This window comes from Enhydra lutris, unplaced genomic scaffold (assembly GCF_002288905.1).
Source record: "Enhydra lutris kenyoni isolate GAN:26980312 unplaced genomic scaffold, ASM228890v2 scaffoldscaffold68, whole genome shotgun sequence".
Classification (NCBI taxonomy): domain Eukaryota; kingdom Metazoa; phylum Chordata; class Mammalia; order Carnivora; family Mustelidae; genus Enhydra; species Enhydra lutris.
Genome location: NW_019154152.1, coordinates 9,751,384 through 9,777,961, shown reverse-complemented (window position 1 = coordinate 9,777,961; position 26,578 = coordinate 9,751,384). Strand labels below are relative to the sequence as shown.

General features: G+C 40.4%; 1 protein-coding gene and 2 pseudogenes across 1 annotated transcript; all 3 read left to right on the top strand.

Annotated features, from left to right (window-relative positions):
- The first annotated feature begins 570 nt into the window (after nt 1-570).
- LOC111159318 lies at nt 571-1,402 on the top strand (annotated as a pseudogene).
- Nucleotides 1,403-10,850: 9,448 nt separating this feature from the next.
- On the top strand, nt 10,851-11,788 carry LOC111159317 (annotated as a pseudogene).
- Nucleotides 11,789-25,396: 13,608 nt separating this feature from the next.
- LOC111159498 (olfactory receptor 52J3) lies at nt 25,397-26,335 on the top strand. The gene has a single exon (XM_022522018.1). The coding sequence runs from the start codon at nt 25,397-25,399 to the stop codon at nt 26,333-26,335; it is 939 nt and encodes a 312-aa protein (XP_022377726.1).
- Nucleotides 26,336-26,578: the final 243 nt, after the last annotated feature.

Sequence of the window (26,578 nt, the reverse complement as noted above, 5' to 3'; positions counted from 1 at the left end):
AGAAAAAGAGTATGAAATCCCTTTGCCTTTAATAAGTGTCACTTTGGGAATCATATATTCTACCCAATAGTAGATCTAGGACATGAAAACAAAACAGTAGACAACTCAAGGGAACTGGTTGTGATGAGTGTCAGGTGTTGTATGTAAGCAATGAATCACTCAATTTTGCTACTGAACCTAGTATTACACTATATGTTAACTAACTAGAATTTAAACAAAAACTTGACAAATTAAAAAAAAAAGGGATGGGATTGACGACTAGTTATTAAAACACTACCAAAAAAAAAAAAAAAATGAATTCAGACCTGTATCTGAATGCAAAATAAAGATCCAGTTTCTTTTTAGGGAAAATATGGCCGGCAGTAATTTTTCTAAGCTAGGATATCTGAAAATTCTAGTTCAAAGTGGCATGTATTTTTCACTGTATGGCAGCCACATAAATGCTTTGTTCTGTCAAAAGAGCTGAAAGAAGCTCTTCAAAAACTGCTGTTTTTTTGTGATATTTTCAGATCCTCATATTTTACTAACTCAGCATCTATCTCTCTCATTGTAGAGCCCTCTAAATGGATCATGTCCATTATCAAAGTAGCATATGTTGAAATCACCACCTTCTTCCTGGTGGGGATGCCAGGGCAGGAATATGCACACATCTGGATCTCTATCCCCTTCTGAAGCATGTATCTTTTTGCTATTTTGGGAAACTGCGCCATCCTTCTTGTTATCATGACAAAGCCCTCCTTGCATGAGCCCATGTACTATTTCCTTTCCATGTTGGCCATATCTGACATGGGCTTGTCCTTCTCTTCTCTACCCACCATGGGGAGGATCTTCTTATTCGATGCTCCTGAAATTTCTTCCAATGCCTGCATTGCCCAGGAATTCTTCACCCATGGGTTCATAGTAGTTGAGTCCTCAGTGCTCCTGATCATGTCGTTTAACCACTTCCTAGTCACCCACAGCCCTCTGAGATACAGTTCCATCCTGACTCCTGTCAGAGTTGCAAAAATAGGAATGGCATTATTTTTTAGGCATTTCCTCGGGGTTCTTCCCTTACCCTTCTCTCTGAGAAGTTTGTAGAAAAAGCCAATTATCCCATTCCTACTGTCTCCACCAGGATGTCATGTAGTTGGCCTTCTCTGACAACCGAATTGAGGTCATCTATGGCTTTTTTGGAGCACTCTGCCTTATGGTAGACTTTATGCACATTACTGCATCTTACATTCTGATCCTCAAGACTGTGCTGGTAATTGCATCCCAAAAGGAGCAACTCAAGGCCCTCAATACTTGTGTTTCACACATCTGTGCAGTGATCATCTTCTATCTGCCCATCGTCAACCTGGCCATTGTCCATTGCTTTGTCAGACATGTCTCACCTCTCTTCAATGTAATTAAGTCATTATAAGAAATGAAGTTCTTGATAATCATCTCTAAAAATAATGATAAAGCAGATTTTCAAGGACGGTAGATATTACATTTCTGTATAAAAATTGATAAATAGAATTTTTTCTGAGGAAAGTACCTCAACTCACAGTAGTCACAAGAAACAATATATACAATGTAACAAGCAAATATCAAAAATACCCCAAGAACATCAAGTAAAGAGATTCAGTGAGTCTTGAGTAAGACCTAGACATCTGCATTTTTATAAAACCCCATAGTGAACTCTATCTGTATCTCCATTTAAAACCCCTTGATCTTGAAGATGCTCAATGACAATTAAAATTTCAGAATGTTTTCAACTTGTAGAAGAAAAACCCTGTAACTTTCAGGAAGTAAATCTAGTGGAGGAGGCACACACAGAAACGTTTAGTTACATAATCTGAAACTGCTCTATTATTTACTTGGCGCTCTGGGATCATGGGTGGGGCGAGCATAACTGTACCAGAAGGAGCAGAGGAGCCTTCAGAGTGTTCTCCACAAATGACTAATTCTGACACTCTCATGGTCTCTGGTCTCCTCTGAAGGTTCACCTAATTTTCTTTTTCTTCTGAGTACATCCTGTTAAGCTGGACTCTCCAGAGGTTTCTGGGCCACTGGGAAAACATCGAGGACAGCTAGATTGTGCGGGTCAGCATATATCAACGTGCTTATACATCAGCAAAACCCTAGTAATTGTGTGCCACCTCTAGTTCCTCTTTATTGTGACGTGTGGTACAATGATGTGCCTACCCACTTGCTGGTAAGTTTCCTGATAGTCACAGGCGTCAGTCCCTTTTGATCAACTCAAGCAAGCCAGGTCTGTATTATGCGTCCGTGTGCTTTCCCAGTGCTTAGCATGAATGCTAGCAGTCCAACTTTCTAAAAAGTGCAATACATGTGAACGCATAGGTGGAAATTCATGATCCTGCCAACCACGAGAATCAACTTGTTGATAGGTGCAGGTCACAGCAAGAAACTCCAAGTAAAGAACATTGACCCAGATATTGAATGATGTGGTTTGCTGTTGTCAAGCTGTCCCCTTATGTGATAATATAAGTTGCTTCTGGGTGTGGGTATACGTGTCTACTGAGCTTCAGGTAGGCATCAGAGAAAAAATGGTGGGCACCATCAGTCTTTCTCCACAGCCTGTCCTAACCCTGCATGCTTCTGGTTAGATTTAAATCCTCGCTTTACATTTCCCTCTTGATAAACCAGAAAGCAACCTTCTGATTCTAACAAAAAATGGTATCTATGAGTTCATGGCTTTTAATTCATCTTATAAGGGTTTTTTTTTTTTTTGTATAAATTTCATTTAATTTGAAGACACAGCCCTGCAAGATGAGGTTATAAATTTTTCATTTGTTCAGTGTTTGTCAGTACATATCAAAATGTTATCACTGACATGGGATGTATGCAGCCAGAGAAAGGGGGCCAAGCAGTACTGTCATCAGTGGAACCCCACTGTGACCTGAGTTACTGTTAATCCCTGACCAAGAATTTGAGGATTAATTTGGGTTCACTAGGTAGGAAGGATTAAAAGAAAACAAAACAACAAAATGTCATTCCAAATTGTAGGAATTATAGATGTTGCTCAAATTTTGTAACATTAAAATTGTCATATTCTGTCTTAAGTTCACCTAACTCAAAGAAAAGAATCTACGCTATCATTTGGAAGTATGTATCCTCTAAACAAGTGACTGTTTCCCATTGTTCACTGCAATCCTGCATTTCAGATCATCTTGTGAAGAAAGAGTATGCAGCATGAAGCTCTAAACACATGAAATATTTAGAGGCTAATAAGCCCAGCTGGTAGAACAAAGGACTTATGTGGAGGAGTGAGGTGGGAAAGAGGCTGGAAATGTGTGTAGCCTGACTAGGGAGAGGGCAAGTTCAGACAAGGAATTGGACATTGGAACGTACTTCTGAGTTTTCTTAAGGGAAGACGGACTGATCAAATTAATAATGATAGCGGAAGGCAACTCTGACACCTGGCAAAAAGGCATTTTGCAACAATTGCATACACATATGGTCCGCGCCCCCCCCCTCCCGGGCTTTTGAAAGTCTTTATTTTAAATCTAGTTAGTGAACATACAGGGTAATATTAGTTTCAGGTGTACAATTTAGTGATCTCGAAATTCTATACCCCCCCCCCCCGGGGCTCATCACAGCAGTGCCCTCCTTAGTCCCCATCACCTGTTTCAACCATTTCCCACCTCCCCTCTGGTGACCATCAGTTTGTTCTCTAGTGTTAAGAGTTTGTTTTCTGGTTTCTCTCTCTCTTTTTTCCCCCTATGCTTCTTTGTTTTCTTAAATTTCACATGTGAGTGAAATCATATGGTATTTCTCTTTCTGTGGCTGACTTATTTTGTATAGCTTAATACTCTTTAGCTCCATCCACATTGTTGTAAGTGGCAAGATTTCATTCTTTCTTATGATTAAGTGTGTGTGTGTGTATATATATATATATATATATGAAAAAAGAAGATGTGGGATATATAAATCCCACTTCTCCTTTTTTCATTCATCAGTTTGACATTAGTGGTGAATGTCTTCCAAGTTTCATGTAAAAACTATTTAATCAACTTCTTATAAGTTTTTAAACATTTTCCTTATTATTAGCTGCATCCAGAAATTACCCTGAATCCTCTGCTAAGTGTCCTGTTATTCCCTGTTTTATTTCAGATTTGTTGCGTGGATTCAGTTATCATTAAACAACTGTAGGCAATAGAAAGGGACAAACCAAACTGAGCAATAACTTCAGCCCAGGGGAAGCAACTCAGGAGCTCAAGAAATGTGATCACAGAAGTAGCAGCTCAGAAACATACCATGATTACATTGCAGTTTATCAATTATGAGTCTACAAGTAAGAGAAAAATATACAAGAGAGGGAATGATACATACGGAAAGTTAGGTGCAAGGAAGAGAAACATGGAAAAAGGAATTGTGAGAATCTATGTTTAGGAAAGAATGGCAACAGTAGAAAACCTTGGCTCCCGTTATATACAGGAAGCATCTGTAAGCCTCTTGCAACAGGGATGAGGGAAAATGAAGGCAAGAAAAAAGAACAAAGCAGTGTAAGGTGACATTGCTAGATGCCTCTTGGTGGAAGAATATAAATTCTCTAATGACTGTGTATTGTTGTGAATGCAAAACAGTTTAATTTTATATTTATCCTTTAACAATTTGGAATATAGATGGTTTGTTTATAGAGTGAATACTCTTCTTCAATATAATTGCCTTTTTGTTGTCAGAAGAAAACAATAGTCAGGCACTAGTTATGGTAAAATATACATCTCTAAATATGTTCCTCATGCTTTCTAGTTGTAAACTAACATTGACTGTCTTGAGATTGATTATTCCTTCAAGAATACAAGCCTAGGGGCACCTGGGTGGCACAGTGGGTTAAGCCTCTGCCTTTGGCTCAGGTCATGATCCCAGGGTCCTGGGATCGAGCCCCACATTGGGCTCTCTGCTCAGCAGGGAGCCTGCTTTCTTCCACCCCCTCTCTGCCTGCCTCTCTGCCTACTTGTGATCTCTCTCTCTCCGTGTCTGATAAATAAATAAAATATTTAAAAAGAAAAAAAAAAAAAGAAGAATACAAGCCTGATAGCAAGCCAATGTTTGGAGCACAGAATTTGTGCCCGTGATTATTCTTATTTGTTTTGTTTCTGTCCTACATTCCTTTGCCTCTTTGTGACAAAGCTAGATTGTCCAACAAATGTTGAACAAGAACCAAATGTATCACAGGATCGAGTGACCATGAGATAAATATAAAATATCCTCTGCTCTCAAAGAAAGCAGTGAGGTTGGAGGAAGAGATGCCCAAAAAAAGGAACCATAATTAGTAGGATAACCTTGCAAGGTTCCTGAAGAGGTTATAGACCAAACCATCTGTCATCTTGCAGTGGAAAGCAGGGAAGAGTTCTAGACGTTTTCTAAAATGTTGGCTGTCTTAGGATATAAGCAAAGACAGACATGAAAAAAAAAGTATATTATAGAGCGCTGGTAGCATTTGTAAAGGCAAGAGATATAAAACAACATTATATTCTGAAAATTAAAAATACAATGGCCATAACATAAAGAGTTTGGCTAGCCATGAAGAGAGAGAAGGTTGGCAATTAACTTCCCTCTCTGGCCAGGAATACATTAAGAACACATTAAGATTACTATCATAGGTGATTAACCTCCTATTTTCTCTCTTTTTTGTTCAGTACATTAAAAAAAATGCACATTACTTTCCTAAAAGAATTCCGTGATTTGTTTTGTAGAAAGCAAACTTCCTCTTGATCTAATACTATTATGCCCTTACCATATCAGAAAAGGTATCAGAAAAGGTATTCCACAATGTTATGACATTAAAATTCCCAATTGTGGCCTCATTTGTTTTATTTCTTAAATTCCACATATGAGTGGAATCATAAGGTATCTGTGTTTCTCCGACTTATTTCACTTAGCATAATACTCTTTACTTCCACCCATGTCACTGAGAATGGCAAGATTTCATTCTTTTTTATATCTGAGATATATATATATATATGTATGTGTGTGTATATATATATTATATATATATATTTATATATATATTTATCCCTTCTTCTTTAACCATTCACCTGTTGATGGAAAGTTGGGCCATTTCCATAATTTGGCTATTGTAGATAATGTTACTGTAAACATGGGTGCATATATCCCTTGGAATTACTACTTTTGTATCATTTGAATAAATACCTAGTAGTACAATTGCTGGATTATAGGGTAGTTCCATTTTTAACTTTTTGAGGAACATCCATACTGTTTTCCCGAGTGGCTGCACCAGTTTGCAGTTCCATCAACATGAAGATTCTCCTTTGTATGCATCCTTACCAATAGCTGTTGTTTCCTGTGTTGTCAATTTTAGCCATCCTGACTGGTGTGAGGTAACATCTCATTGTGGTTTTGATTTGTATTTCCCTGATGATGGGTTGAGCAAGAAAACTCAGTGGTAGCGTCTTTTGTGAGTAGAGAAACCCTCAAGGGAGGTAGAGAAATATATAGAAGCAGAACAACAATGAGAAAGACACTAAGACAGAAGAAAGAAAAGAGCATGATTAAGGGACAAAGCAAAGAGAGAACATCATGGGAAAACAATGGATATACCCAAAACACTGAAATCTGGGAGAAAGAGGGAAAAACTTCCAAGAGATGGAAGCAGACAGGAGTAAAAAGAAATGGGTAAAAAAGTGAAAATATAGTGAAGGCCCGGCAGGAGAGAAAAAAGGACAAAGACTGTGAAATATGAGTCAGGGAATCAGAGGAGTAAATACATAGACATATACAAAGGAGTTTTATTCATAGGAGATATAGGTACAGAAAAAGGAGATGAAAATAAGCAGAAAGGGAGATAGAAAAGGTCAGAAAGACTTTCACACCTTGGAGAGAACCCGCTTTTGTAAGATCTTATATTGAACACTGACCTTAACTCTTCCTTTACTCTTGTCTGCTAGCAAGGCATACCTGACTCCCCTTGTCTGTCCACACTGGAGAGAGAGCATACCGTAGTGACGAAGAGCACAGAGTCTGGAGCCCTATTAGCAAGTCCTGAAATGCTACTTCACTATATCCTATTTCTATGACTTTGGGCAAAATGGTTTATTGCTGCATGCTTCAATTTCCTTATATGTTACATGAGAATAATAATTTCCTTGTATGGTTGACAAATAAATATTTGCAAGGTGACAAAGCAGTACCTGGAATAAAACAAGTTCTTTGTAAGCTTCAGAAGAAAAAAAAAATGGAGGGAAGGGGCATTTTTGGTCATGAGGAGGGAATTTGGAGCACATTTTACTTTGCAACAATATTAAAAACATTAGCTCAGCTCTGCTTACTCCTCCAACATCTTGAGAATCATCAGACTAGAATTATAGATGGAGGGAAGAATTTAAAGGGGATCCTTCAATATTCTTACTAAAAAATATGGTAATGTTCTGTTTCAGGTCATGGCTGAATATATCATTGCTTATACATTGCACAGAAACCCCAGGGTTGAGAAAGTGAGTATCAGTGAGAGATGGAACCAGAAATCAGTTGAGAGACACACTACAGAGACAAGGAGATATAAAGAGACTCAAACGGTCACTTAGAAGAGTCACAGAAACAGAGTCAGAGAGAGAAGGACAGAGAGCTTGAGAGAACATGATGGGGACTGATGGACATGGCCCAAGAGTAGTGAGAAAGCATGGTTCTAGAAGTAGGGACTTCTGGTAGGTATTCCTACCTGAGGTAGGTAGTAGGTATTCCTAGAAATATTGGTAGGTATTCCTAGAATCTAGCATGGGAGAAGACAGACTAAATACTTAATGGAACTTATGTCCATCTTTCATTCTCCATCTCCACCAGGAGTGAGTGAAACATGAGTTCAAAAAGTCATAAAGAGACTCCTCGTAGTGAGTAGAAATAACTGTTCTTTCTCTGTAGACACAGGGTAAACTTATATTTTCTGGGATGTATGAGAGAGGTGCATAGATTAAGTAGTAGGGCAAGGTAGACAGGATAAGGTTTTACTGGTGAAGGAGAAAAGAATGTTGAAAGTTGATATAATCAGACCCTAAGAAGTAAAGAATTGTTTGGCAATTATGACAGAAAACCCTCTGGTTGAGGGTGGGGGGGTGTTTGTATTTGGTTAGGATAGACCATGGGAAGTTGATGAGAAGCTGTCTCTGTGATACAGGGTCCCAGCAGGAGATTTCAGATTAGACTGGTGAGAAGAACATTCAGAAGAGTCAACAACATGTCAGTCCCTTAGGGGACAGGATGAGAACCTATGGACCAGGAACTGCTGGACTTGAGAACTCGAGAAATATATTTATACTTTTTCCTGGAGGCCCTGTTTCCATGTTCCTTCTGAACCTTTCAGCTGTTACGTGGGACAAGGCACACCTTAGAAAAGAAGGAAATTAAACTTGACCCCTCGGGTTCCAAACCCTGCATTAAATATTCAGTTTTCTCTACTAGGAAAGAAATCCACATACATCAGTGCAGGCAGCTGAAACTTAAAAGAAAACTCAAACTCTTTGCAGGGAAGTTCTCACCCTGGTCTGGACAAATACCAGGGACAGATTTTTAAGAGTTTGGAGATTTAGGCATTGTTGAGAAGGGGAAGGGTAAGATCCTGGTATTTTCTGCAGGTTTTTGAAGAAGAGATAATTTGAGAAATGATAACGAAGTTAGAATTTAGTAATCATGAACATCTAATAATACTGTTCTTTATACTATATTCTTCCTTGCACACACATACACACACATACAGCATCTTGACAGATGAAAAGAAAAAGTTTATAGATCAAACCCCCCAAAAAATCAAAGAAGATACTACTCAATACTTATTAATTGCTGGAAAACAGAATGCTTTTCCATGTTTGCAAGGAACAGATAAGCAAAAGAAAAAATAGTAGTTTAATTTACTGCCTAAAATTGATTTCTGAAGCATAATGGCCAGAGTAAGAAAATTATAAAAAACTATTAAAATGGGTTAACTGTTTTGATTAAACCATTAATTTTGTGTTATTTAGTTAACAAATATAATTGATGTATAAAAAGCTTAAGAAGACAATTCACAGAAGAATGAAAATAAATAATCATTTATGTGAAAGAATGATCTAACTGGTAAACAAATGAGAATAGCTTTTTTTTTTTTTTGAGGGAAAAGGGGCTTAGAAATAATATTTATTAATAGCCAGAGAGAATTTCTTACATCATTTAGACATGAGCTGATGGTAGAAAGACTCATGAATTTCTGGCTATTCTGCTTACTGGTTGTATAACCTTGGACAAATTACGAGATGCCCCTGTGTTTTAGTTACTCTGTTTTTATATGGTCACTACAATAAGTAAATAAGATGAGATATGTATATATACTTAACAGAAGGACCAGTGTCATATTATTCAAGAAATGATTGTTTACCTTTAAATATTATTTTAAAATTTGTGTTGGGCAATGTATATCAGTATATATTATATATCAGTATATATTGTTATAGTTTTTGATTCAGTATACCCCTTTTGAAAATCCATGCTGAGGAAAACCTTAAGATATAAAAAATTGATTTACATGGAGGTGCCTGGGTGGCTCAGTGGGTTAAGCCTCTGCCTTTGACTCAGTTCATGATATCAGGTTCCTGGGATGGAGCCCTGCACTAGGCTCTCTGCTCAGCAGGGATCCAGCTTCCCCCACTGCCTGCCTGCCTGCCTCTTTGCCTACTTGTGATCTCTGTCAAATAAGTAAATGAAATCTTTTAAAAAAATGATTTACATGAAGATATTCATATAATGGTAGGTGTGAAAATAGTGGTCTAGAAAATTAGTAAAAATATAGAGATACCACATTATATATAATGAAAAAAAGAATATAATAATATTTATACAGTGAGATCAGCAACTACATAGACAAATAAACATACATTGGTAAATAATACAGAAGTCAAAATAATGAACATAAAGCAGCATTTCCTCTCTGATTATCTCTTTCAACTGGGTAAAGTCTTGGAATACAAATAATTTATATTTTGTATACACCAATTCAAATTTGTCTGAGAGTAATAAAAAAATTCATTTGGGGATTGGTATATATTTGTCTAAGTCAGTTGGATCATAAACAGAAAAGGGTAACAAACTATCATTACCAAATATTAAGAAAGATAAAGTTGAGAGACAAAAGTTCTGTCTTAAAACTTAATCATACAATTATTAATATTAAATAAAAGACAAGTGCATAAGAAGGTCTATTGTTGTGTGCTTTGGAACCACATATGCAAGACTACTTGGGTTCCTGGAAAAATAAATAAAAGAATTAGAAATTGGAATTCATTTGATATGTAAATAAAAGAACTAATCAATTAAATCATTTGATTTAACTGAGACATGTGTTCATATGCATGAACAACTATTTTTAAACTGAAAAACAGAATGAAGTAAAGAATGGTAAATAAATAAAAAATGTTATGTATCGTTAAAACAATGAGATTAAGGATATAAGGCTACCCCTGAAGAATGAAAATAAGATTAAGAATTGATCCACAGGCTAATTTGAAGGAGATCAATGAGTGTCCTCATTTTCACTTAAATTTTGTTGTATTAATGCACATAATTGAGCTAGAGGCTTTTATTTCTCTATTTTGCATGTACATTAAATTTTTCAAGGCTGTGATGTACACCTGAAGCATCCTAGCAAAGATCACAGGTCCCCGTATACAGTTGTGACCAGACTGCATATTTTACAAGCTGTTCCTGACCGGATGATTCAGCTGCCTGGGATGTCTTTCTTCCTACTTGTATTTTTGTAAATCATTTGAACACCAATGATTGATTTTACATGAATATGGTAGAATTTGCTCACCATTCTGAATAGCCTGTGACATTCTCAGCATCTCTCACACCCAAAGGACTTCTGAAGCGCCACCATGGTGGTCTGAAATAACAGTGGTACTATGGAACCCACCTTTATCTTAGAGGGTTTCCATGGGCTGAAGTCTGTTCACACTTGGCTCCCAATTCTATTTTGTCTTGCATACCTGGGGGCCTTCCTAGGCAACATCACTATCCTCTCTGTTATCTGGAATGAGTCTTCACTCCACCAGCTCATGTATTATCTGCTGTCCATCCTGGCAATATCTGACCTGGGCATGTCCATGTCTACACTCCCCACGATATTGGCTGTGTTATGGTGGGAAGCCCAGGAAATCAAAGTAGGAGCCTGTTTCACTCAGCTCTTCTTCATCCATACCTTCATGTTCCTGGAATCTTCAGTGCTGCTGGCCATGGCCGTTGACCGATTCACTGATTCCACTGCACTACTCAAGCATCCTCACCAATGATGTGATTGGTAAGACTGGCTTGGACTGCCTGCTACAAAGTTCAGGAGTCATGATGCCCACCCCCATATTACTAAGGCACTATCATTATTGCCACACTAATGTCCTCAGCACCCCTTTTGCCTGCATCAGGATATTCTGAAATTATCCTGCTCTGATGCCAGTGTCAACAACATCTATGGGTTGTGTGTGGTCATTATCACACTGGGCACAGACTCAGTCCTCATCCTCCTCTCCTATGCCTAATTCTCCATGCTGTGCTGAGCATTGCATCTTGTGAAGAATGACTAAGGGCACTCAACACTTGTTTTTCCCATGTATGTGTGGTGCTTATCTTCTTTGTATCTCTAATAGGGGTATGCATGGTCCATCACTTTGGGAAACACCTGCCTCCCATAGTCCACATTCTCATGGTGGTCATTTTCCTGCTTCTTCCACCAGTACTTAATCCCATCATCTATAGTGTCAGGGCCAAGTAGGTTCGTCTTCAAATTTTCCACATGTTTAGGCAAAGCCTGAGTCTTTAGAAATCCCATGGCATTGGTCTGGAGGAAAATTTTCTCCATCAGATTCTTAATGGTGCAACTTTCTAGATAGGTGGTTTTAGAGAATTCCCTAAATCTCTTTCATTTCTAAGTTTCTTGTTTGTAAATTTGAAATTTTATCATTGCTCTGATGATGGCTCTGCATTATGTGGACATCATGTGAATAATTTGTTATGAGGATTTTAATATAACAAAGTCATCTTTTTAATGACATATTGTATTGTTTTCAAAAACAATAATACAATTGAGATCTCTTAATAATTCAAAGACCCAAATAAGGTTATCTTTTGCAGTCTGTGATCCACACACAAGAGCCCAGTGCCAGAATGTTGTGGAAAATTTGTTTCAAGAAAGTAGGCTTGTCCTGTAGTGGTCCTGAAATTTTGAAGAACCTGCCAAATCCTGGCTTCTCTCTGTCAAATATCACCCCTATAACTGATTTCTTAACCTTTTCCTTTTCCACTTCTCTGCATATCCTCTTCATTTACTCCTTTGTATACCTATTAGAAATCATAATCACCTGCTGGTGTTGAGATAAACACCGAGGTCATGATTGCTCAACCAAAGTCAACATATAGTAAGTGGGACAACTGAAGCAGGAGTGCATTCACTGCATCGAGATCAAGAGGATGATTCCAAATCTGGAATGTAGATGGTTGTGGAGAGCGTTCACCCATACAATCAGGTTGTAACTTGGGCAAAAACAATTAAGCAATCAAACATTAAATACAAGACAATTCATTTCTGTTTATTGCCATGATGGAGTAACAGGGATCAGATTTATTCCTTCACCTTCTACAACAAAATAACAGTCAGAAAGTTTATAAAATAATAGTTCTCAAAACTGGATAAAAAGGAAGCAAAGGAAATGATTTCTAAGAGAAGGAAAAAATAACATGAGCCCAAAGACTGGCCTGACCTTACTTATTTGCTGGAAATTTATCAAGTCACAGAGAGGGGCAGAGAACCCAAACAGAGTGTGATGTTCTCCCTGAATGACAAGGTAGAACACTAGACAAGTAGAGGTGTGCAGAGACAGACAAATGACCTCAGGACATTCCTCAGAAGCCTTCAGTTGTGTACTGGTCAGTGTATGTCTGTGAAGAAACTACCAGGTCAAGGAAAGAACCACCAAAAAGGAGCAGAGGGAGTAGAGATAAGACCTGAGACCAGTCATATCTCAGGTCTTATATATGAATGAGAGGAGTTCCTATGCTTACAGACAGTGTGGAGAATGTTAGGGTCCATGATCAAAGGAACGAGACCAACACAAAGAGAAAGTTAGGCAAAGCTTTATTTCGCGCCAAGCATCGAAAATCAAACCAACCGGTCGGGGCCATCTCTTACAAAGATGCGACGATGACCAGGACACTGACCACGACGCTGCCGCTCCTGACTCCTCTTCCCCACGGCACTGCTCCTGACGACTATGCTACCCGATGACTCCCCTACCCGATGACAACCCTTCCCGACCACCACGATGACGATGACACTCCCGACGACCACGACGCTCCTGACGACTATGCTTCCCAGCCTCACAGACTAACTTTTATAGAGGTGGGGTTGAGCCCAGCCCACACACAGGTGGCCAATGAGATTGCAATACACAGGGAAAACTGCACAGTCATGCTAGGTCGGCAATATGGGTGACCAACTGAATTTCAATTTACCATAGTAAATATATGCACGCCCCACTGATTGGATGTCTCCATCCGGCCTGGCCCGCCCCTATATCTGGGGTTTGCAAGTAAGTTCCTCTGGGAGGGTCAATACAAGTTTACAACAAAATGGCTCCCTCTGGCTAACCAGGCCCTTACATTCCCCCCTTTTCTTTGGAAATTAGTCAAATCCTTGACTTTTCAGCCAGTTTTATGTTCTCCTGTTGTAATGGGTTATATTGAGCATGTAAGACTAACATATTATTGCTCTAATTTTTTTTTGTACAAATGACATTAGGGTGTTTATAATGCAGGGGCCAAAAAGTAACAGTAGTGCACAGTTGGCTGATGAGTTAGCCATTCACTGCTTTGTATAACCTTTTCCATTTTCCCTAATTCCGTTCATCTAATTTCCCACCTATACTTTCTGACTTATGAGGTGACTCAGAAGCTCCCACACAAACAGGTAACAACAATAAGGAACAACAATGAACTCCTAGTCTTTTGACTTAGCTTTAGTCCACGGTCAGCAGGGTCCATCAGCTGTGGCTTCCATCTCTGGGGGGCGTCCTCGTCTTTGGCTTGTTTGACATGACCCGCGTAATCCAGGCCCTGATGTCTTCTACTTTTATTGCCGTGGGGGTAGTCAGGATGACAGTAAATGGTCCCTTCCAGCGAGGCTCCAACTTTCCCACTTGATGGCAACATATCCAAACTAAGTCCCCAGGTTGGTAAGGATGTGGTTCCATCTTTGTCTCCATCTCCATTTCATGTTTGGTGGAAAAAGCCTCTACCCAGCCTGAAAAGGTATTTACAAAAACTAACATATACTTGTGCCCATATTTTCTGGGTTTCATTTCTGTAAAATCTATTTCCCAATAAATTCCTGGTTCCTTACCTCTTTCTCTTTTCCCTCTTCCCATTCGAGTTCTTCCCACATTAACTGCCTGGCATTGAGCACATCTATCAACTACATCCTGAACCATACACCCTAATTTAGAAAACTGGAACTGCTTGCCTATAAGCTCCTTGAGTTTGCGTGTCCCCAAATGAGTACCCTGATGTATCTGGTCTACTAACTTTTTACCTAGTCTTCGAGGAAGAATTATTTTTCCTGCTTTAGTCTTAGCCCAGTCCCCTTCATAGTCTAATTTAGCCCATTTTTGTAAACACTTTAAATCTTCCTCTGAATAGTCCAGTTTTTCTGGGAGTGTAGCCAGGAGTGTAACCAGCTCTGCTTTTTGCGCCAAGGTTCCATGTGGCAAGGCTGCCATCCAGAGTTCCTGCTCAGGGGAAACCACTGCAGCCCCCACATACCTCTTTCCATCAACCATGTAGCTACTCCCGTCTGTGAACAGAGTCATCTCTGCAACCGGAAGGGGAATGTCTCTGAGATCCGGCCTTACTCCTGTGACTTGGGTTAGGACCTCCCTGCAGTCATGTAGGTGGTCAGCCAGCTCTTCTGGCAGCAGCGTGGCTGGATTTAGCACTGCTGGGGGCTGGAAGGTCACTCTTGGTTTGTTGAGGAGGAGGGCCTGATACCCCGTCACTTGGGCATTCATCACCCATCGGTCTGGTGGAGGCCAGAGAAGGCCCTTGATAGCGTGGGTGGTGGTCAAGATGAGATTTTGACCAAAGTCAATTTACTTGCATCCTTGACCAGGAGGGCTGTGGCAGCAATTATGCTGAGACAAGGGGGGAACCCAGCTGCTACTGGATCTAGTTTCTTGCTAAGATAGGCTACTGGCCTTTGCCAAGGCCCCAGAGTCTGAGTCAAAACTCCTTTGGCCACCCCTGCTTTTTCATCCACATACAAGTGGAAGGGCTTCTGGGATGGCCAATGCTGGGGCACTCAGTAAGGCTGTTTGTAATTCCCAAAATGCTCCTTTGGCCTCAGCTGTCCATTCTATCATAGTGAGCCCCCCTTTTGCCAGTTCATAGAGAGGTCAGGCAATCTCCACAAACCGCGGTATCCACAGCCTACAGTAGCCCACCGTCCCAAGAAACTCCCTTGGGAGTTTGTCAGGATGTGGTGGGGTGGGGATATTGGGTGATCACCTGTTTCCTGGACTCAGACAATGAATGCACTCCCTTGTGGAGATCAAAGCCAGATAAGTGGTGTGGCTCTGACAAAGCTGTGCTTTCTTTGCTGACACCTGATACCCTTTTTCCTGCAGAGTCTGTAAGAGAGCTCTCGTCCCCCGCAAACATGACTCATAGTCCTCAGTGGCTATTAGCAAGTCATCAACATACTGTAACAGAGTGACCCCTGGGTTGGAGGTTTTGTACTCATGCAAATCCTCGTGTAGGGCCTCGTCGAAGATAGTGGGTGAATTCTTGAACCCTTGGGGAAGTCTTGTCCAGGTGAGCTGGCCTTGGAATACTTCCTGTGGGTCAGACCACTCAAATGCAAAGAGGGGCTGAGACCCCCTGCTAAAGATATGCAGAAAAATGCATCTTTCTGTGCCATTCACCTCTTGTACCCAGAGTTCCTCTCCAGATAGTTTTCTCATAGGTTTAAGAAATGAAGAAAATTGGGCTCCCGTGTCCACCAAAAAATCAATTGATTTCCCCTCCACTTCAATTTTTACCCGAGGTTCGGGGAGGAGCTCCGAACCATGGCCCCTTCAGTCTCTGGTGGCCAGCATTGCCGTCTTCCTTTTGGGGCACTCCCTGGCCCAATGTCCTTTTTCCTTACAGTAAGCACAGTGATCTGGATCTAAGTCTTCCCACCTGCCTTCTCTGTGCTTATGCTTTTCCTTCCATTTACCATCCCCTACCTATCTCCTGTAATGTCAAAACTTTCCTCCTATGCATCCCTGCTGTTAAACAACTTTTCTGCTATTCCCACTAACTTAGTCAGATTCTTCCCTTCAAATCCTTCAATTTTCTGAAGTTTCCTCCTTATATCTGGGGCAGACTGACTGGCAAAAGCAAGATTCATTGCCCTCTGATTTTTGGGTGCCTCAGGGTCAATCAGGCTATACATTTTATAGGCTTCAATAAGCCTTTCTAGGAAAGGCTTATTGAGGAGACTCATTCTTACCTTGAGTCACCGTACTATTTCTGGTTTAGTCTGAGTGCAGCTTTTTACTTCTGGAAATTCTTACCCATTTCAGTTCCAGGATTTTAACATATCAAAGACCTGTATTTGTTCTGAAAGTCTCCCATATGAATTTCCTTTAAGGCGGAATTCATCTTACAAGAGAACTAAAACAATTACAAATGACAAAAACTCAGAATAGACATGGCAAATATCAAGTGATTACCCTTATCAAAGCACCAAAACCTTAGGAAATATATAGAACTTCTGGAGTAGTTACAGCATTTACCCAAATGTAACCCAAGTTTTATCATTGATTTAGCAGTACTTCTGAGTAACTTAGCATATCAAGGAAAAGCCTTATGAGTCAAAGAGATCTCATTTACAATTCTGGGCAGGCAAAGAAAAACATTTACATTTTAACCAATTGTGAACTGTTACAACAGAATTCAGTTAAGCACAAAACATGTTTACCAACAGATTTCAAAAGCACAAACCTAGTTCCAGCAACCAGCACTCTAGCATTTTATCCCATTTGTCATCCAAGCAAAACTTCAAAGTTTCAGGTTACCAAAGACTCTGAAAGCTACTTTAACAATTACCCATTAAAACCCTGAGACAGACAATTAACCATCAGCCCAGCCATCCCTCCGCCAACAGACCTCATGTTCCACCTGGGCCCATTCCACTTCAGATGCCATGCTTTCCCACCAGCAAGGGGGAGGGGCTAGGCAGTCCATGTTGGGCCAGAGAAGGCAAAGAATTCCCCAAAACAAAGGGAGTTTTGGCAGCTGCTTGGGAATATTCCTTAAAGTCTCTGTCTCAAGTTAGACTAACCCCAGCCGGCTCCAGTTATAGCCCTTAACACACGAAATGAGTGAGGGGGCAGCCCCACGTCTATTATGAGGAATGGAGAGATGAAAGCCAGAGTAGAGTCCCCTCACTCTCTGCCTGCCCCATTCCTTCAAACACAACAAACAATACAGCAGACAACAAAAGGACAAGACAAAGACAACCACAGGCCCAGCAGTCCTGCCACTGGTGGGGATTTTCTAGGGGGACTGAACCCCCTGATCTCCTAGGGGGACTCAAACCCCTGGTGACCGCTCAGGGGGACTCAAACCCCCTGTCGATCTATCAGCAGAGGGATGGGGCATCCCCGCATCCACTCCAGCCCTGGGGAGCATGGCCGCGTCCAGCTTCTCCCTGGTGGGCCATACCCAGGAGCTCCACAAACAGACAGACAGACAAGATCCCAATATCTTACCTCAGGAGGACTTTCCCAGAAATTCTGATGCTGGCTCAGTTCTCGTCATTTGATCCCGGACGAGCCTCCCAATGTTAGGGTCCGTGATCAAAGGAACGAGACCGACAAAAAGCGAAAGTCAAGCAAAGCTTTATTTTGCACCAAGCATCGAAAATCAAACCAACCGGTCAGGGCCGTCTCTTAGAAAGAGGCGACAACGACCAGGACACCAACCCCAATGACACCGCTCCCAACTCCGCTTCCCTACGGTGCTGCTCTTGATGACTACCCTACCCTACCCGAAGACTCTGCTACTGACGAAGACCCTTCCCGACGACCACGACACTCCTGACGACTATGCTTCCCAGCCTCACAGACTAACTTTTATAGAGGTGGTGTTGAGCCCAGCCCACACACAGGTGGCCAATGAGATTGCAATACACAGGGAAAACTGCACAGTCATGCTAGGTCGGCAATACGGGTGACCAATTGAATTTCAAATTACCATAGTAAATATATGGGCAACCCACTGACTGGATGTCTCCATCCGGCCTGGCCCACCCCTATATCCGGGGTTTGCAAGTAAGTTCCTCTGGGAGGGGCAGGGTCAATCCAAGTTTACAACAAGATGGCTCCTTCTGGCTAACCAGGCCCTTACAGAGAAACCTTGTAATAAACAGAATATTTGGCTGTGTACTTGGAAGAATGTTAGTTACCCTTTAGTAATTACCCCATTATCTCACCCAGTTACCATACCAGTTACCATAGACCAAAAGCCATATTTGGTCTTTCCGAACAAAGCCTGAAGCAAAGTCTTGAAGGGGTTAAAGCCTTTTCCATGTAACTTTATGACACACAGGAATAAAGATAAAATATGTATTTAGAGAATTACAAAACAATGAGTGCAATTTATTTTGTGTCTTTTCTTTTGGAAACCAACACCCTGGAAGGAGCATACATTATGCCTCCTGCTATATTTTATAGGGTAGATTGCATGTTCTAGCCCCATAAAGGCCTGTTCTCAGACCACAATGGGGCCAGTAGGCCTACCTAATTCAATGGATCTGTGTCAGGAATTGTCAAGAATTTCACTGTAGAACATGCCTAAACAAGATTGTCAACTGACAGCTTGTCTATGATAAAGGTGAACCTCTTTGTCTTCATTTGTTCGACAAAAAAAAAAATCCCTCCATTTGATTCAGAACTCAGGGCTCAGATATGATGAAAGGTTTTTAAATCCTGGGGTGCTTCGTAAATGGCCACACATATTTTTATAAAAATCAGTACAAGTATAGGAAAAAAAAAACTTAACAAAATATCTCATAATATTAAGAAAGAAGGAAATAATGACTAAAATATCAAAAAATATACATAAAAAATCAATCTAGAAAACCATTTGTCCACAGTTATAGAGAAAAAGAAAAAAAAGGGAGATTTTAAATTAAAAATAATTTCCAACTTATTTTATTTTTATTTTTTAAAAAGTATCTTATTTATTTATTTGACAGAGAGAGACACAGCAAGAGAAGGAACACTGTAGAGCGGGTGGGATAGGGAGAAGCAGGCTGCCTGCAGAGCAGGGAGCCTGGTGTGGGGCTAGATCCCGGAATCCTGGGATCATGATCTGAACCGAAGGCCAACGCTTAAGGACTGAGCCACTTAGGCACCCCTAATTTCCAACTTTTAATGTCACAGATCCATACATTAAAAAGGTCCAATTCACTTAGTAAATGAGGATGAATTTTCAGAAATTTCAGAAGATGATACTATATATTTCAAAGAGGAAAGAAAAGTCAAAAGAGGTTACCTGCAAGAAATAGGAATTACAGTGGTATCAGAATCCTTGATTTCCATATGAGGATAGAGGATAAATGCAATCATGTGTATAAAGTCATCTTCAACCAATATAACCGTATTAGTTCACTAGGGCTATGGCCACAAAGTGCCACAGGCTGGGTGGCTTAACAACAGACATTTCTTGTCTCCCAGTCCCAGATGCTGGAAGTCTGAGAGGGAGGGAACTGCAGTGCTGCTTCCTCCTCATAACTGCGAGAAAGTGTCTGTTCCAGGCCTCAGGCCTAGATTACTTGGTGCCTTCCTGATGTACAGGTGTTTTCTCACAGAGCTTTTTTGTCTTTTTTTTTTTTTTAAGATTTTAATTTATTTATTTAACAGAGAGATACAAGAGAAGGAACATAAGCAGGGGGAGTGAGAGAGGGAGATGCAAGCTTCCCGCTGAGCAGGGAGCCTGATATGAGGCTCCATCCCAGAACCCTGGGATCATGACCTGAGCTGAAGACAGACATTTATGGACTGAGGCACCCAGGCACCCAAGCTTTTTTGTCTTAATAAGAATATCAGTCAGATTGAATTAGAGGCCTGCCCTACTCTAGTATAACCTAATTTTGGCTTAAATTATTGGATAATGACCCTATTCCCAAATAAGATTACATTCTAAGGTACTGGGTATTAGGACTTCAACACATAAATTTATGGCAGGGTGGGACATAGTTTAACCAGTAATAACTAAACGCACAATATCAGTCATAGTTGAGGGCAAAGAAATATTTCAGGCATACAGAGATGTTGAAACTCTACCTCCCCTTCGTTATGCCTTTGAAATTTAATATAAAAATATGTTCCAGAAAATGGGGATATGAAAATGAAAAAAAAAAAAAAGGGGATCCCAAACAGGAGAGTAAGATAGGCATTTATGTGGAAGCTCTGGGCACATGAAAAACAACCAATTCAGGCTGGAGTGACAGAATTGAGGCCACTGGGAAGGAGGTCTTTCAGGGAAAAAAAAATAATAATTAAATCTGTATCTGTTGAGATAGTTTACATTTTAAGTTTCTGAAAAGATAATCCCAACAGTCTTAGTCATTAAAAAGAATTTATTGTTTTTTACAACAGTAAAGATAATGGTCTGGTTTTATATAACAGTTATTTGAAGAAATAAACTGTGTCAGTGGGGACCAAGTTTGTTTTAAAATTTGCTGTTGAGAATCTGTGTCTCATCTTGATCCTAAAATTAGCTGCCTTTATGGATCCAAGATATCTCTTAGCATCTCTCAAGATTTGATGTGTCCTACCTCACACTCAAGAAGGAAGAAATGCACCATAAAGCAAATGTCTTAAAATTGATTTTGATTTTGTACAAAAACCTTATTGGATCCAAGAGAATATTTCATTGTATATGTGCAGGCAAACAAAAGCTATAAATTTTCAGGAAATAGCTTGAATGTTTGTAGAGAATGATGGAGAAGATTGGCATGGTCAAATGAAAGAAAGATATTATTTCTCATGCTTTGTAGTCAGTGTTTTATTTCATAAGCCTAAGTGCTATTTTAGGACGTTCCCAGAAACTTCAGTTGGGTGATAAAGGGATATAATTTTTTCAATCCAAAAAGATCACATACTACTAAAATCTACATGATATATGCAAGATTGATTCTAATATTTGAAAAGAAAAATTTTTTAAAGATTTTATTTATTTGAGAAAGAGAAAGAAAGCCTGAGCCAGTTGCAGGGAGGGGTAGAGAGGGAGGGAGAAGAAGACTTCAGGCTCAGCAGGGAAACTGATTGCTTGATCCGAGGACCCTAGGATCAGGACCTCAGCCTAAGGCAGATGCTTAACAGACTGAGCCACCCAGGTGCCCCTGAAAAGAAAATATTTAATGTTATTAGAGATTTCAGAAGAAAAATGGCTACAGAGTTGGTAGTGATTAGTGGTTCCTAAACTTGCTCTGCCTGAATAATATCTATGCAGCTGTTCTTGTGAGCTGAAATTTAAAAGAAGAAGAAGAAGAAGAAGAAGAAGAAGAAGAAGAAGAAAAAGAAGAAAAAAAAAAGGAAAAAAAATTATGATTGACCACGTACTATGTATACGACACTGATCTAAATGCCTCAGAGATATTTAATTTGTATCAAACGTACCCAGTGAGAAAGACATTATTTTGATTCCCATTTTATAGTTAAGGAAACTGAGGCACAGAAATGATACATAAGTCATCCAAAGTCACGCAGCTAATGGGGCAGAGCCAGAACTTGAACCAGCACTGTGGTCCCAGGATTGAAATTTTGGCACTAATCAATAGGACTTTTGAAATTTGTACAGGTGAAATCGTGGTTGTGATAGGGAATTCATGCTCAGAAAATAGTGTGGAAAAATGATCATGGATCTCTGTCCTTAGTGCTACTTGGGGAAACTCAAAGCAGCTATATGAGAGGAGGTTGGAAAAAACTTAGTGAAAAGAAATAGTAAAATGAAAAAAAAGACTTCTCCACTAGTTCTGATATTTGAATTAAAATTACCTAGTTTAAAAAAAATTACCTAATTCTATTAAATAAATAAACGAAAAAAATGGACAAATAAATAAATAAGCCAGTTTCCTCTCTATGTAGGTCAGTAAGCCCTCGAATTGGACCACAGAGCCATATTCACATGGAGAGACAGTCTGTTTTCACATGTGTCAAGTATAGATGACAAAAACCATGTGCTTTATCCCTACTTTTCAACTTTTGTTTCCATCTCCTTCAGTTTGCTTTTATGTTCCTTGGGATTTTTGGTCTGGGGAATAGAATCTGGAGGTCTGTGCGCAGTCTCCAAGGACTCAATCCCAGAACTTCACATAAAGCTGGGATTAAAATGGGATGTTTTCTTAGAAATATCCCTTAGGTGCTAGGAGCCTAACATAAAGGCACTCCCCATGAAGTCCTCAGAGGGAGGTATAAGGGCCGCCCTGCTCGATGCTGTGTGAAAGTCTCGATTCCTATGGAAGGCAAATGTGAATCAGCGGCTGTTGTCTGGTGAACAGGTGTGGCAGGAAATGCAGAGATCCATGGGCAGAGCAGACTGAGAGCTGGACCAAGTGGCCAACGGCACCAGGCAGGAAAAAAACTAAAATTGTATCTTTAAATGGGGATGAGATTATCTTTAAATGGGGATGATATTATGTTTAAAAGTCTCTGGAAGATGCAATGCCCTTAATATCATCCTGTCAGTTGCATTGGGTGAAATCAATCTCCATGTCAGTAGGAAGGGATGAGGCTAGTGGAGAGCTGCTGTTGTGAGTGGGCTCCTAGTGTTGTTCCATATTAAACAACAGGGACTCTCCAACTTGGCTTTGGCCATCACCCTTCTAGGCAATGGTTTCTTACTTGGCCAGGGTGTTTAAGTTTTTACGGACAAAGACAAGTCTGTGTACTTTGAAGCACTGTTCTTTCTTCGTTGGACTGAACTCAGAAATGATAGTTTATTTTTTTTTACCCTGATATGTTTTCTACATTGAATAAATATAAAAATGATAAAGTAAAGCTATTACAAGGACAAAAATGAATATCTGTTTTTTAAAAAAAATATTTATTTATTAAGAGTGAGAGAACATGTGTCCGTGGGGGAGGGGCACTGGCAGAGGGAGAGAGAGAGCCTCAAGCAGACTCCATGCTGAGCATGGAGCCCAATGAGGGACTCAATCTCTCGACTCTGAGGTCATGGCCTGAGCTGAAATCAAAAGTTGGACGCTTAACCAAGCCACCCAGGTGCTCCTATCTCAGCTTTATTTTTTATTACAACTGCTGAACCATACATTCCAGGGCAAGTTCCTTTACTTCATTCTGAGTGGTTTGATGCATTCTATAGTATTTTGAAGGCATTACTTAAGTATCTTTCTCCATACCATGGGCAGAACAGCCTGAGAGCTGGACCAAGTGGCCAACTGCACCAGGCAGGAAAAAAACAAAATTGTATCTTTAAATGAGGATGAGATTATCTTTAAATGTGGATGAAATTATATTTAAATGGGGATGAGATTATGTTGAAAAGTCTCTGGAAGATGCAATGCCCTTCATATCATCCTGTCAGTTGCATTAGACAAAATCAGTTTCCATGTCAGTAGGAAGGGATGAGGCCAGTGGAGAGCTGCTGTTGTGGGTGGGCTCCTAGTTTTGCTCCATATTAAACAACAGGGACACTCCAACTTGGCCTTGGCCATCACCCTTCTAGGCAATAGTTTCTTACTTGACCAGGGTGTTTATGTTTTTACAGAGAAAGAAGAGTTTGTGCACTTTGAAGCACTGTTCTTTCTTCATTGGACTGAACTCACAAATGATAGTTTTTTTTTTTACCTTGATATGTTTTCTATATTGAAAAAAATAAAAATAATAAAGTGAAAGTATGACAAAGACAAAAATGAATATCTCTGCTGCTTTTTAAAAATTGTATTTATTTGTTGAGAGTGAGAGGGCATGTGTGAACAGGAGAGGGGCAGAGGCAGAAGAAGAGAGAGAGACCTCAAGCAGACTCCATGCTGAGCGTGGAGCCCACTGCAGGACTCATTCTCTTGATGCTGAGGTCATGACCTGAGCTGAAAACAAGAGTCTGACGCCTAACCGAGCCACCCAGGTGCTCCTATCTCTGCTTTATCTATGCTTTATTTTTTATTACAACTGCTGAACCATACATTCCAGGGCAAGTTCCTTTACCTCATTCAGAGTGGTTTGATGCATTCTGTAATATTTTGAAGGCATTACTTAAGTGTCTTTCTCATACCCTTCAAATCATTGCAGAACTAGACTCTTCTCTATTAAGACATGATTATCCAAGAAAGCTGCAAAAAATATCTTTTCTAGTACCAAAATCATTTGAGGCTTTTTACCCAACTCACCTCTCTTCCCAGGGTCTTGGACTGGTAAGGGAAGTATCCGAGTGTTGGCTCCGTAGCAGTGGTAAAATGAATACCAATAAGATAACAGGTGCTCTGAGAGTACTGGATATGTTGTGAGAGTGAACAGGTGTGACATGGCATTAGACAACCCTCCTTTCCCCTTTCCCACCTGATACTCGGTGCTGCCTGTAAATCATAACAGTTCCTGTTTCTACTCCTGGCCAGGCATCCCAAGGGGTCGCCCTTATTCCTGATCTGGTGTGTATGAGAGGCTTCTGGGCCAGGGTCAGAGTTTTTACAGATCAGTCAGAAGAATTCAGATTTTAATTGTGTGAGTACCTAGACTCCTGGATCTAGAATTTATTTTCATTATGAATTTTTAAAAGTAGGTTCTTTCTTCCTCCCCTCCTTCCTTCCTCCATCCCTCCCTCCCTCCCTTCCTTCCTTCCTTCCTTCCTGTCTTCTTTCTTTCTTTCTTTTCTTTTTTCTTTCTTTCTTCTATGTCTCTGTCTTTTTTTTTTTGCTTAAAGGCATTTTTGACTGCCTCTGTAGTATCTTAACTTGACCTCATCTGTAGTCTTGGTGTTGCCAATGTCACTCATCAGAGTGACATTTCCCAGAGTGGAATCACATCCTTTCTCCTTCAAAGTGAATGATAAGCTCTAATTATTAGAAATCTTCACTGAGCTTGCTGCAAGCCTCCATATTTGGGATTAGATCTCAATCCACAGGCAGGGTGGAAACTCAATATGACCTCGATCTGCCTGATCAAATGGCTGTGAGGTATCTCTTATATGTCCTTCATTGGCACACTTACTATGTATTAAGCTTGACATCAACTCTATCCTGAAACACTGAGCCAGCAAGTGACATGACATCCCATTCAAACTTTGATCTCTCTTCTGATCTCTTCGTCTTGCTCTCTCTCATTTTTTCCCCTAGAAGAGGAGAGTTTCACCTCCTTTGACCAGTGACAGCATGACATACCAGAACAGGAGTATTTTTCACCCAACCACATTCTTCCTCGTTGGAATCCCGGGTCTGGAAGGGGCTCATGCCTGGATCTCCCTGCCTTTCTGCTCAGTTTACCTTGTGGCTTTACTGGGCAATGCCACAATTCTGTTGGTCATCAAGACAGAGCAGAGCCTTCAGAGGGAGCCCATGTTCTACTTTCTGGCCCTCCTTTCAACTATCGATTTGGCCCTTTCCACAACCTCTGTGCCCCGCATGCTGGGTATCTTCTGGTTTGATGCTCATGAGATTAACTTTGGGGCTTGTGTGGCCCAGATGTTTTTGATCCATACTTTTACTGGCATGGAAGCTGAGATCTTGCTGGCCATGGCCTTTGACCGCTATGTGGCCATCTGTGCTCCACTTCACTATACGACCATCTTGACATTCCGGGTGCTTGTGGGCATCAGCATGTGTATTGTGGTTCGTCCAGTTGTGCTTACACTTCCCATGGTGTATCTCATTTACCGCCTGCCATTTTGTCAGGCTCATGTAATAGCTCATTCCTACTGTGAGCACATGGGCATCGCAAAACTGTCCTGTGGAAACACCCGTATCAATGCCATCTATGGACTCTTCGTGGTTTCCTTCTTTGTCTTGAACCTGGTCCTTATTTGCATCTCCTATGTCTACATTCTGCGAGCTGTCTTCCGCCTCCCATCGCAGGATGCTCGGCTAAAAGCGCTCAGCACGTGTGGTTCTCATGTTGGGGTCATCTGTGTTTTCTATATCCCCTCAGTGTTCTCCTTCCTCACTCACCGATTTGGACACAACATACCACGCTACATTCACATTCTTGTTGCCAACCTCTATTTGGTTATCCCACCTTCACTCAACCCCATCATTTATGGTGTAAGGACCAAACAGATTCGAGAGCGAGTACTCCATGTCTTTATCAAAAAATAAGACTCATGACATGAGTCTTTCACTAAGGATTTTGATGCATCTAGAAAAACATGTGTGTTCTTGCTTTAACAAACAACTCCTAGTCCTAATATGTTGCTTCCAGTTTGAGATACAGTTTGATTTATTCCTAGCTGCTGACTAACGGATTCTAAGACTTGTGGAAACGTCACTGGAGCTCAAGTTCAAAGGCTAATGGAGTGTCTTGGATGGAGCTGTGTGGCCTCTGTCCTCATGTCTTCATGC